This window comes from Pseudoliparis swirei, chromosome 3, assembly GCF_029220125.1.
Source record: "Pseudoliparis swirei isolate HS2019 ecotype Mariana Trench chromosome 3, NWPU_hadal_v1, whole genome shotgun sequence".
Lineage (NCBI taxonomy): Eukaryota > Metazoa > Chordata > Actinopteri > Perciformes > Liparidae > Pseudoliparis > Pseudoliparis swirei.
This window is the reverse complement of record NC_079390.1, coordinates 17,253,762-17,266,919: the sequence shown is the minus strand read 5'-3', so window position 1 is coordinate 17,266,919 and position 13,158 is coordinate 17,253,762. Positions and strand designations below refer to the sequence as shown.

The window sequence follows — 13,158 nt, the reverse complement described above, 5'->3', positions numbered from 1 at the left end:
TATGCATAAGGTTAAGAGATTAGTCAGAATGGACCAAGAAGGAAGAAATCCAGCCACAACAGTACTCACCATTAACAGCCGGTCTCCTACTTGCAGCCGGCCATCTTTCTCTGCTGCCCCGCCATCAATGATCTTGGTAACGTATATGCTGTTGTCCCCAGGGATGTGCTGGTTTCCAACTCCACCTGCAATACTGAAGCCAAGCCCTGTGTGTGTGTGTGTGTGTGTGTGTGTGTGTGTGTGTGAGATATAGATCTATGTTAGGCATCAGACAATACCATGATGATCATGCATCATGAAATACAGCATCTGTGTCTAAATATGATATGTAAATGTTTTCCGTACATTGAACAACAAACCCCCCCAAACACAAAACTATCTCCCCTGTAACATGATTGGACTGAGCTCACCTTTTGGTCCTTTGATGAGTTTGAGCTCAATGATGGTCTCGAGCATCGGCCTGCGGCGCCGCAAGTACAGCCGAACAATAGAACCTGCAACCTTCAGGGCTTCTACTGCCTTACTGTGAGATACTTCAGACACGTCGGAGTCGTTCACCCGCAGGATGCAGTCATTTACTCTGGAAGAGCAACAGTGTCCATCAATGATCAGCATTATTGGTAATCAACGAGAGAAGATAGATACACCTAGACAATTCTTCTTCATTAATGGGACTCATATAACTTAAAACACGTTTAAAAATGCAAAAACTAGGGTTGACTAGAACAGATTTTACAGGTCATGTGTTCCGGCTAACAATTGCAGAGGGAGTAAAAGATATTTGTAGTAGACCAGATGGCAGTAACTGGTAAAAGGGAATGTTTGTACCAATGATCGAGCCTACTTAAGGTATCGTTTTGGAATACTTTTATTGTGACCTGCGTGCTTGGGCAGTCTCTGTCTCTTGCTCTCATCCTCCCGCCTCCATCCCTACTCGGCTCAATATATAGAGAAGAGACACAAACCATTTGATCAGTTCCAGCTGTGACCAATTAGGCCTCTTCCCGGCACATGTTCCCTGGGCCACTCCAATCGGCAGCTGAGACTAACCACGCCCCCGCCACCACATATCGTTATCGTGAATTCTTTTTACCACAATAATCATGTATATTGTAACAACTAAGCAATTAAGACACACACCAATTGAACTAGTGGTAACTACCATACTAACATGTTTACAGTGCAGTCAGAGCAGTGGTAACTACCAGACTCACATGTGTACAGGTCAGTCAGAGCAGTAGTAACTACCAGACTAACATGTTTACAGGTCAGTCAGAGCAGTTATATTATTTGCATCTCCCTGTAGACACATTTGATGACAGGAGACTGTGTCTTTGTTGGCAGGAGATCCTGTTTGTGGTGAGTATGTGCTCATACATGAGTTACACACACACATGCACGCACGCACGCACACACTCTAACCAGAGGAAAGCCGAGCATAAAGATCAGCGTACTTCCACAATATGTGCTCTAGCAGAAAGATATAATAATGTGGGTTTAGTCTTGAAAACATCCATGCTTTTACCTTCCAAAACAAGGACTCCATGAGAAACACTTAAAACGCTCCCAGTGGCTCCCGAAGCCGTGCGGCTGCATTAAGTATGCTTAGTGCTCTGCTCCAGCGTCCCACAGCAGCGGCAGGCAGGAAGTGTGTCTGGCTTCTCTAATTTTATAACCAAATCCCTCTCAGGCCTCCTTCCTCCCACAGATTAGACCCCATCCATAATGCATTAGTCTTGCTCCCCACCTAGGAGTGGGTGACCATCAATTAAGCTAAGAGTGATTAATGCCTGGCCTGCTTCTCCTGCTATCTGCTCCAGATTGACCCTGTGCATGCAGTAATGCTACAGAGCTGTGGTTTGGAAAAAGAATGGGAGCTGCCCCAAAACCACCAACTAGCATCATCTATCACTGCTTCTTTAATCTCAAAAAGATTTTTGGTTTCCTGTTTCTTCGTTTACAAATAAACCAGAACTCTTATCAAAATGTTAAACTATATAATTTCAAGGGTTTTTCCTTCAGTGTTAAAAGAAGCCATTTCAAATAATTTCATGGGAAATCCACCAATGGTACAAAACCGAAGTAATTTTAATCGGCCCTGAGCGCCTGAGATCAATTATCTAGTGATGTGGTTTCTGTAGATGGCATTGCTCTAGCATCCAACACCACTTTAAAGAATCTTGGCGTTATCTTTGATCGGGACTTGTCCTTTAACTCCCACGTAAAGCAACTCTCCAGAACTGCATTCTTTCATCGACGTAATATTTCAAAACTCAGGCACATCTTGTCTCAAAAAGATGCAGAAAAATTGGTTCACGCGTTCGTTACTTCGAGACTGGATTACTTCAACTCCTTATTATCAGGCTGCTCTAATAAGTCTCTTAGGTCCCTCCAGTTGATCCAGAATGCTGCAGCTCGTGTTCTCACTAAAACTAAGAAAAGAGATCACATCACTCCTGCACTAGCTGCTCTGCACTGGCTCCCAGTAAAATCAAGAATCACTTTTAAAATTCTTCTCTTAACGTACAAAGCCTTGATTGGTGATGCACCATCATATCTTAAGGAGCTTGTAGTACCATGTTGCCCCACTAGAGAGCTGCGCTCACTAAATGCGGGACTACTTGTAGTTCCTATAGAGTCTTAAAAAGTAGAATGGGAGCCAGAGCCTTTAGTTATCAAGCTCCTCTTTTATGGAACCAGCTTCCAATTTTAGTCCGGGAGGCAGACACAGTCACCTCATTTAAGAGTAGACTAAAGACTTTCCTCTTTGACAGAGCTTATAGTTAGGGCTGAATCAGGTTTGCCCTGGTCCAGCCCCTTGATATGCTGCTATAGGCTTATAGCTGCTGGGGGACGTTTTAGGAGGCACTGAGCACCTATCTCCTCTTTTTTCTCTCCTTAGGGATGAATTTCCATCTCTCCATCACACATTACTAACTCTGCTTTCTCCCCGGAGTCCTTTTGACTTCACGTCTCATAGGGTCGTCGGACCCTATGAGACGGCATAGATCCTATCTGCCTGATGGATCATCGAGGTCTGGGTCGTGGAATTCCTGCGACCAACTACGCCACTGCCCTGTTGAGACTCCGCCCACTGTTGAGACTCTGCCCACTCCTCTCTACCCCCATCTGCTTGATGGATCGTGGAGGTCTCCATCGTGGAATATGCCTACTATGAACTATTCATACACTCTGTCATATTCATTGAATGTATTTTAACTCTAAATCTGTCCTTCTGTACATATTACATCTATTGCACCTGTCCATCCTGGAGAGGGATCCTCCTCTGTTGCTCTCCTGAAGGTTTCTTCCCTTTTTCCCCCCTGAAGGGTTATTTGGGAGTTTTTCCTGATCCGATGTGAGGTTTTGGGGCAAGGATGTCTATGTGTACAGATTGTAAAGCACTCCGAGACAAATTTGTAATTTGTGAAATTGGGCTATACAAATAAACTGAATTGAATTGAACGCTAATGGCAAAATAGCAATAATGGATAGGAATGCATTTCCTTGCTGATCAACAACTAGACTTTATAGAAATATGAAGCATCAGCAAGATAAACTGACAAAGTGTCAAGTCTCCCCTGAGAACCATTATACCATGGTACCTGTCTGTTTCAGAGCAATGATACTGCTGTATAATATCTCAAATATGTGTTATATGCAGGATTTCTGAGGGCATGTTTTCCAGTGCAGTAGTGGAGTAAGCAGTGGTATCGTGGTGTGCTGATCTCAAGGGGGCTCAGGCAGAGTGGGTGGAGTGGGGGGGTGGTTCAGGGAACGATGTCGGGACCCATGTCCTTTCGGCCTCAGCTGGAGGTTAATTGGTAATCAGCACCAGCTAAGGCAAATCTGTGTGTGTGTCTGTCTCCATAAAGGTGTTAGGACTCAACCAGCCGGGGTCCCCCCTCAGCCCGATCGCACTGAGACACCCGGTACCTCGGAGCGCGATGCCAGAGAGGACACTGGAGGAGCCCGTGGAGGCCTTTGCACTACATGATCGCCGTCTGGCCCGCATCACCCAGTGCACCCATCCCATCTCCCTCACTGTGGCAGGGAACCACGTGGAGACCCGCCAGTTATACCTCATCCAGTCCCTGTCGGTTCCAGTGATTCTCGGGCACCCCTGGCTCGTACAGCATGAGCCACACGTTGCCTGGTCTTTCGGAACTATCCTGGAGTGGAGTTCCTCCTGTCATGTCCAGTGTCTACAGGCAGCTACTAGCCCATCACCCCGGCCGACCCCGTGTCTATCCCTCAGGAGTACCATGGTTTTTAGCAAGACCCAGGCTCAGTCTCTCCCTCCGCATAGGCCATACAGCTGCACGATCGACCTCCACCCTGGGGCTTCATTTCCCAGCCGTCGGCTGTACAGCCTATCCATTCCAGAGAAGGCCGCTATGGATGTCTACATCTCAGAGTCATTGGCAGCAGGGCTCATTCGGCCTTTGTCCTCCCTGGTGGCAGCGGGTTTCTTCTTTGTGAAGAAGGACGGGGGTCTCCGACCCTGCATTGACTGTCGCCAAGAGGGAGTTTATTGTGGAGGAAGACGCCTCGGACACCGGGTTGGGGTCGGTCCTTTCCCAACGGGCAGTGGCGGATCAGAAGGTACAACCCTGTGCGTTCTTTTCTCTACGCTTTCTTCCCGCGGAGGAGAACTACGACATCGAGAATCGGGAGTTGCTGGCAGTGGTAGCTGCTCTGGAGGAGTGGCGCCATTGGCTGGAGGGGGCGGAGCAGCCATAAACCATCTGGACAGACCATAAGAACTTGACATTCATCCGGGAGACCAAGCGTCTCAATGGGCGACAGGCTTGTTAGGCCGGCTTCCTCAGTCGGTTTGATTTCTCCCTGACCTATCGCCCCGGTTCGCACAACATTAAGGCGGATGCCCTGTCCTGACAAACCAATAGAGGCGGACCACTAAGGAGTCGGTTCCCATCGTCCCCGAGGCCAAGGTGGTTGGCGTGGTGGCCTGGGGCATTGAGACAGTCGTGAGAAAGGCGTTGCGTTCCCATCCTGCTCCGAGTGGTGTACCTCCGTGCCGGCTGTTCGTCCCGGAATCGGTCAGATCCCGGGTGCTTCAGTGGGGCCACAACAGCCAGTTTGCCTGCCATCCCGGGGTTCACCTCACCTTCACCTTCCTGGCTCGGCGTTTCTGGTGGCCTACTATGAGGAACGAGGTGAAGGACTTTCTGCTGGCCTGCCCCATTTGTGCCCACAGCAAGGCCTCTCACCGGGCACCCACCGGGCTACTGCAACCTCTTCCTGTTCCTAGCCGTCCCTGGTCCCACGTGGCTTTGGACTGTGTGTCTGGACTACCGTCCTCCCAGGGTAAGACGGTGATACTGACAGTAGTGGATCGGTTCAGTAAGGGCGTGCACCTGGTGGCCCTCCCCAAGCTCCCTTCGGCATCAGAGACGGTGCACCTCCTGATGAGCCAGGTGTTCCGGCTCCATGGTCTCCCCCAGGATGTCGTCTCGGACCGAGGACCCCAGTTCACATCCCAGGTATGGCAAGCGTTCTTCAAGGGGTTGGGCGCCTCTGTCAGTCTCTCCTCTGGTTATCACCCACAGACTAACGGAGAGGATGAACCAGAGCGTGGAGTCGGCACTCCGCTGTGTGGCTGCCAGGAACCCATCCTCCTGGAGTCGGTTCCTTCCATGGGTCGAGTACTCCATCAACTCCCTGGTCAGATCTGCCACGGGTTTCTCCCCCTTCGAGGTATCTCTGGGGTACCAGCCACCGCTGTTTTCCCTCCGTGTAGACCCATCTGGACAGATGTCGTCGCATCTGGGAGGTCACCAGAGCCGCCCTACTCCAAGCGGCCGAATGTGGCCACCCAGGGCAGAGAGTTTGGCTGTACGCCAAGGATCTTCCCCTACAGTTGGCCGCCAAGAAGCTGGGTCCCCGTTTCGTGGGCCCCTTCGAGATCACGAGGGTGCTCAGTCCTGAGGCAGTGAGGCTGAGACTTCCGGCTTCCATGCACATCCATCCCGTGCTCCACGTATCGTAACCCTAACCCTCAGTGGAAGGTCCGCCGACTGATGGACGTTCGGCGTCGAGGGCGAGGGTACCATTTCCTGGTGGACTGGGAGGGCTATGGCCCGGAGGAATGTAGCTGGGTGTGCCGTCAGCTCATCATGGACCCGGGGCTTCTGACCAACTTTTATCAGGCCCCTCCCGACAAGCCTGGCAATTCGCCAGGTGGCTCCCGTAGAGGAGGGGGTATTGTTAGGACTCAGCCAGCCGGGGTCCCCCCTCAGACTGATCACACTGAGACACCCGGTACCTCGGAGCGAGCTGCCAGAGAGTGGCTTCAGGTGTGCGCCGGAGCGCGCCCGGCTCGTCCTCGTTGCCAGGCGCACGCCTGGAGCCACTCCACGGGGAGTTAAATAGCAGGACTGCCGGTAGCTCGCTGCGAGTTCGTGCCAGAACCTCAAGGAGAGAGATCGCTCGTACCCTGGAGTTTTTTTGTTGGAGTTTTTTTCTGTTTGGATTACCGGTGATGAACTTTTTCCTTGTGGATTATCAAGAGTGAGTTTTTTGTTGTTTCTCGGAACTTTCCACTCCCTTTGTTTAAATAAACTACGCCGTGTTTTTTTTGGCTAAACGTGAACACTGTTTTGTTGTCGTGCACTTGGGGTCGAAGACAAACCATAACACAAGGAGCAGTAGGGACTGAGGAGCAGGAGAGTGGAGAGCAGAGGCACAGTCTGTAGTCTTAAGAAAAGATAATACCAAATATCTGTCTTGTATGCGCATCCTTTGGTGCTTGGGTGAGAAACCCATCTGTAACAGACACGAACCTGTTACAATTCCTCTTACAGGAGATTTCTTTTCTCACGTGTTTTTGAGAAAACCTTTTGCATTATCTCATCTTAAAAAGCTGTGGGAAGTGGAAGTGACTGACCTCAGCCGTCCGTCCTCAGCTGCCGCTCCTCCAGGGATGATCTTGGTGATGAAGATGCCGGGGTCGTCACCAATGTGTGGGTTATCTGTGCCTCCGGCGATGCTAAAGCCCAAACCTGAGTTACCCTGTGACCATAGAAAACAGTCAGGGACAGGCAGTCTCATTCTGTATGTAGTGTGCCAAAATCAGTAGTTAAAACATCAACTCCATGTTGCCCTGCTTAGTGGGACTCGGTGTTTAGCATCCTGCTGTAGAAACATGGTTCCTTCTGCTGATGCTTTCAAATCAATGAACATTTACATTGAAGCTATTGTTGATGCTGATGCATTGCAAAAAGCACACATAGTACATTAACTATGTAATACTTTCTTAAATATTGACAAATAGCAGTGGTTCCCAACCTTTTTGTGTCTGAGAGACCTATTAAATGAGCATCCCTTTATCATCACCGCTGTCATGTTCCACTTCGTATCCCCGAGCAACTGGATATTTACCGCCCGGCATACAAGTACCACTGGTTGGGAATCACTGACACACACACCATAAAAGCAATCTTGCGTACTATTTGACAGCACTCAGCGAACAACTAAAAATGCCCTTGCAAGCATCCTTGTTGCCTTTACAGGTGGATCAATTTTATAGATACCCCTTTTCTAAATGATGACTTGTAATTCTTTTGAAGAGCACAAAGAACAATTTATTTAAAAGTCAATGAAATATTGACAGTTTAAAACATGGCTTTAAGGTGTCTGTGCTCTGTCGATCCTGCTGGCTCTCTCCTGATGACAGATAGACAATGAAATATTGTATTCATAAGGCGGCGGGCTCACACTAGAGCAGGAGATGCACTTTGTCGGCTCTGCAAATAAAATCCCCTGGATGCCCACTCACAAAAGGAAGGTCTTTTTGATTAAAGTTTTGATTAAGTCGTTAGCTGATGGGAATAGCAGCTTCTCTTGATTACAAAACTGAGTGACCCTGCAGGGCATTGCTGCCTGGATGCTCAATCAGAAACACTGACATAATAATACATAAAGTGACTGGTCCCTCACAATTCATACTCGGAGAATAAAATAACTTGAGATAGTAGCTCATAATTTGAACAGATATCTGGCAGCATGGATGTTTCAACTTCCCTCGTGCACTACCTTGCATGTCATTCGACAGCCTTCAAGAGCAGCACAATGCAGAGGCCTGTTCTGAGGGATTATCTGAGGTTAAACACAGCTTTGAGGGGTGTGAGATACTCACCCGCTCCAGAGTGATTTCCTCAAACTCGTATGCAATTTCTGTGCCGTTGACCTGAGGGGACAGAAAACAGATTGAGATGGTTAGCCCTTCACACATTGGGGAGACACTCAATGCAAAAACATTGTTGTTCATGTATTCTCTCAGAATAGTGGAAAGGAAACAACTGAAATACACAATTATGAATTTATTTACTTGTCTATTGTCTGTAGTTCTGAATTCACCAGACGTTACCATTGGATAATGCCTTATTTGCACAACAGAAAATTTAAGAAAACGAGTATTACAAAAAAGAATTGTCATAATGTAAGAACAACAGGTTTCATGGCGATATCCATTCTTTAAATACTTGACCCTATTCACCTGTATTGTCTCCTCTTATTGTCCCATAGAAACAAAAGTTAGATCTTTTGTACAGTGACGTTATCTCCAGTCAAACAGACAATCTGAATGCTGTATTGTAGAAGATGAATTTTAATAAAATCCTTCACACGGGCTTATAATGAAGCGCCATACAGAGCGGCACTGGGCTGTGTCTCCTCTCCACATGTCAGATTTTGTTGAAAAGATAATTGGATTTCAGAAAACCTTGAAAAGATAGATTTTTTGGTTATCATTTTTGCTATATTGGTAAATAGGTGCACAATATGAATGGTAATCTATTCATGGAGAATAATTTGGGCTCTAAACTCTCCATATTTAAATTGAACAGAGCCTGTGGTTTCTCTGCTACATAGGTGCCACCTCAATGGAAACAATTCACGGTGTTGTTAACCACATGGTGGTTATCTACAGCGGATTGTAGATGATTAATTAACAGCTTTATTTATGTGTTCTGATGTAAAATACTGAGGTGAAGGTCTTCAGAAGTGCGTTACACACATCAATAATTCAGAATTGCAATCTCATTTGTTAGAATGATAGGTTACATCAGGGCTATTCAACTTCAGTAGCAAGTGGGCCGAATAAGAAAATCACGGGGGGTGTGAGGGCCGCACAGAATATTGATCAAATAATGGCTAAAAATTAAAAACAGTAATGTATATTTCCACAGGTAAACAGTCACACACGAAAATGCGTCGGTATTGTGTGGCAAAAGTGTTGCGAACAAGCATCACTATAAACATGTTTCAAAGTGTAAATATCTGCTCAAGGTAACCAGTTGTTTCAGATCCCTTCAACCAAACTGTTCCCATGAAAACATAAGAAATGTGACTTAATGGATCAATATAATAATATACACTTTTACTAATCCCCAAGGGGAAATTAGTTCTCTGCATTTAACCCATCCTTAGTTATTAAGGAGCAGTGGGCTGCGGTGAAGCGCCCGGGAAGCAACTGGGGGTTCAGTGCCTTGCTCAAGGACACTTCAACTTGCAACTAAGCGAGGGTCGAACCCACCACCTTGCGGTTCAGGGACGGCCCTCTTACCCCACTGAGCTACAGCCACCAATATATAAATGACTTGGAATGAAACTAATATCTGGTGGCGCAGTGCACAGACTGCTTGTCTTTGAGTGTAGACTCCTTTTGCGTGAAAGGGATCGAAACCAGGTCGGGCGATTTTTTTATTTTTATTTTTTCGAAAATGTATTTCTTCATACGTGGCTGTGATGCACTGCTCACTTATACAATCGTAATCGCCCAAATGGATATGAACGGAGGCTTGAAGATCTCCAGCAATATGTTTGTGAATGTGTGACGAATCTGGTGAGCGAGACAGAGCCCCGCTGCAGATGTTAAGAGAACACAACGCACGTGCAGGGAAACCAGTAGGTTTGAAAACCAGTAGGGGTGTAACACCGGCAACCAACACGGGTGCGTAACATAAAGATGTAACCATATAGGTTTGGTTGAGGCAACAGTGAAACTCAATGGCTCTGGGTTAGATGTCTCAATGTATAAAAGAGGCGTGTCCGTCAGTTTTATTTTTTCTTACCAAGCTATACTGATTTGCAGGCAGTCTTGCGGGCCATAGTTAAACTCAAACGGGCCGTATCCGGCCCGCGGGCCGCTAGTTGAATAGGCCTGGGTTACATGATCAAAATGTCGTAATACACCACACATACTATCTAAGCTCAGACTCAGTAATAATTTGCTACTACTCAAGTGTGCTGTAATGTGCTGGAGGTGTAGATCTACTGAATAGGTGCATCAAAAAAATACAGAGAAACTTACATAAGGAACCGACTCCAAAGTGTCTGTGTTGACGATTATTGGTGCAGGGCTGGCCTGTAAGAGAGACAGGGATAGAAGGGGGAGACTTATGATTTAGTGATAAAGGGACCACCACTGTCCTACTTTCCATAAATGTATAAGCTTGTAGATCTCTGTATCATCAACAATTTAAAAGACTTCTGTTCGCTATACAAGAACAGGTCCATTTGTTAGATGGCAGCAGGAGTGCTCTGCTCTCAAACACAGTTACTACAGCTAAACTGGATGTGGTAACTTCCTATTAGGCGCATATGCCACACTGATAGTAAAGAATTCATGATTCATATAGGACAGCAGCATGTGTTGAAATGGGCCATGAATGCCTGTAAAAGTAAAGGTTCACATTTTTATGTCACCGATAGTCAGACTGTCAAAACCTATTCAACTTTCAATTCAATTCAGTTTATTTTGTATAGCCCAAAATCACAAATTACAAATTTCCCTCAGAGGACTTTACAATCTGTACACATACGACATCCCTGTCCCAGGACCTCATATCGGATCAGGATAAACTCCCAAAAAATAGAAAAAAAACTTTCACAGAGAAAAAAGGGAAGAATCCTTCAGGAGAGCAACAGAGGAGGATCCCTCTCCCCGGGTGGACAGATGCAATCGATGTCATGTGTACAGAAGGAATCATTACAGAGTTACAACACATTCAATGCGTATAACAAATTGTTGGTAGTAGGCATGGACCACGATCCAGACCTCCACAATCCATCAGGCAGATGGAGGTAGAGAGGAGGAGTGGGCGGGGCATCAGCAGGGCCATGGCATCAGACCCAGTCAGGTCCAATGGACCCTATGAGACGTGAAGTCACAAAGACTCTGGGGAGGAAGCAGAGTTAATAATCTGCAATGTAGAATTTAATACATCCATAAGTTATGTTTCCTCTGCACTTCTCTGCATCTCTCTTGTATATTGCTAATTTAACCTCCAGTCAGGTGACGATATTGAGGTAATACACTGTGCAGCATGAAATTAAATCAATGTGCAGATAAACTGCTTTCTCCTGGTGGCCTATAGAAATTGAGCAGATCGTTAAAAGCAGCACTCCTGAGAGAGGAACTCAGATTTTTGGCCACAACATGAGAGGCTTGACTGAACATCCAATCACCAGTTCAGTTTCCAGTACGTAAACAGTGAGTCTGATGTATGAGACTCACTTCAGAAGAAGATGCTCAAGGATGCATTTGGAGATTCATGCTTTGATTTTGTCCCCACAAGATGAATAGAACTCAAACAAACAAGGGCAATAACAAAAGAAAAGGCTCATCATTCACAAATAATTAGAATGAAACAGAATGTCATGCATATCAAGGAGTATATTATGTTGTGTGCAAAAGGTGAGAGACCCAGATAACTGAAGTTCTTTGAGATTTATAACAGTTGCTGAATCCGGTTATACTGATCCTTGACTGGCAACATGTTTTACATCATGATGCAGTATCCACACCCACACACACACGCACACACACACGCACACACATACACACACACACTTGTCACTGCTATAGCGTCATAGCACCGTACACACTGTGTGCCTGCAGTGCAGCTGACTGACATAATGCGGGGAAAGACCAGACGGTTTGCTTGGTCGTCAGGTTGTGACAGCACATGGCATTCCCTGCCTGTCCACTCATGTGTCCATCACAACTGTCCCCCGGCTGGGACTACGGGTTCCATGATCCCACTATACTATAGAACTGCTGCTTCTTCACACACTACTAGCAGGTAAAGCTTTTGGTGAAGCAATGCATGGGGTGAGAATGTTTGGTTTGCTTTAATTAGTAATTATTAGTAAAAAAGACACTAATTTCCGTACACTCATTTACAGTAAACCAGGTTGATAAATAAGGTCTAAATATATCAGTCAATGCGTATGTACAGTTTTTTGCTCAAATTGTGTGAACGCTTATTTATACGCACAGACCCTAATTCATTAATTTCTTCTTGTGCTTGAGAATGTGCATACAAATCAACTCGACAAACAGGCAAGCAGGATTATTATGATCATGATTATATATTGTTCCTGAGGACACGCATTTACGTTTCTATTTGAAAAAATACAGTGTTTTTTTCTTTCTGAAATAATGCCTCTATTTCTTATCATTCCTAGAACTGCATTTCTGGGCTATTAATGCATTGTATCTATTTTATGTTCCATACATTATTTTACATAAGATCTGCTTCGAATGTTATGCTCTGTTCTCTATTCACCTCTGACCAATTCATATCGAGGAACAACTGATTAGCTGTCATCAATCAGTGGACCTGCTTTTTGATTGGTGACAGATTGTCAGAAGTGCAGTTCAGACACGGCTCAGTAAACACTGTGAACACTGAGGAACCCAGAGGCAGGAAATGGGACTTTATTATTATTAATTAGGGGTTATGACTCTAGTGAGCTCATATCATTTTATCAATACTTTTGCAGATTATTTAAGACGAATTAGATCCAAATCAGAATCCCACATATTTGACTTTATTTTGGAGGTGAAAGAAGACAGAGCAAACTCATGGTCTTTCCCGATGTGTTCTGTATTTTTGGTTTGTCTCAGGTATTTTTAAATCTATAATCTAGCCCATGAAAACTACAACTTCAGTGATTATTTATTTCCCTCCAGTAGAAGCAAAGGTAAGACATGTCCTCGCCTTATCCTGAACCTTCATTCATGGGAATGATCAAAAATCACTGTGGCTCCTTCAAGAGTCTGAATATCACAGAGACAGAGAGACTGGTGAGTTTACCAAAATAGAAAAAATGACAGTTGGCCATGAT

At 45.7% G+C, this 13,158-nt stretch overlaps 1 protein-coding gene across 30 annotated transcripts in view; it reads right to left on the bottom strand.

The window, feature by feature from the left end:
• dlg2 (discs, large homolog 2 (Drosophila)) overlaps positions 1-13,158 on the bottom strand; it is a 233,785-nt gene that overhangs the window by 39,848 nt on the left and 180,779 nt on the right. For all 30 annotated transcript variants that reach the window (XR_008830579.1, XR_008830578.1, XM_056406386.1 and 27 more), the window contains 5 exons: positions 10,337-10,390; positions 8,162-8,212; positions 6,911-7,035; positions 411-580; positions 70-206 (listed from right to left, as the gene is read on the bottom strand). Coding sequence is in view for 28 of the 30 variants with exons in the window: in XM_056406386.1 (XP_056262361.1) it covers positions 70-206; positions 411-580; positions 6,911-7,035; positions 8,162-8,212; positions 10,337-10,390 (537 nt within the window). In the remaining 2 variants the exon portion in view is untranslated. The remainder of the gene's footprint in view (positions 1-69; positions 207-410; positions 581-6,910; positions 7,036-8,161; positions 8,213-10,336; positions 10,391-13,158) is intronic.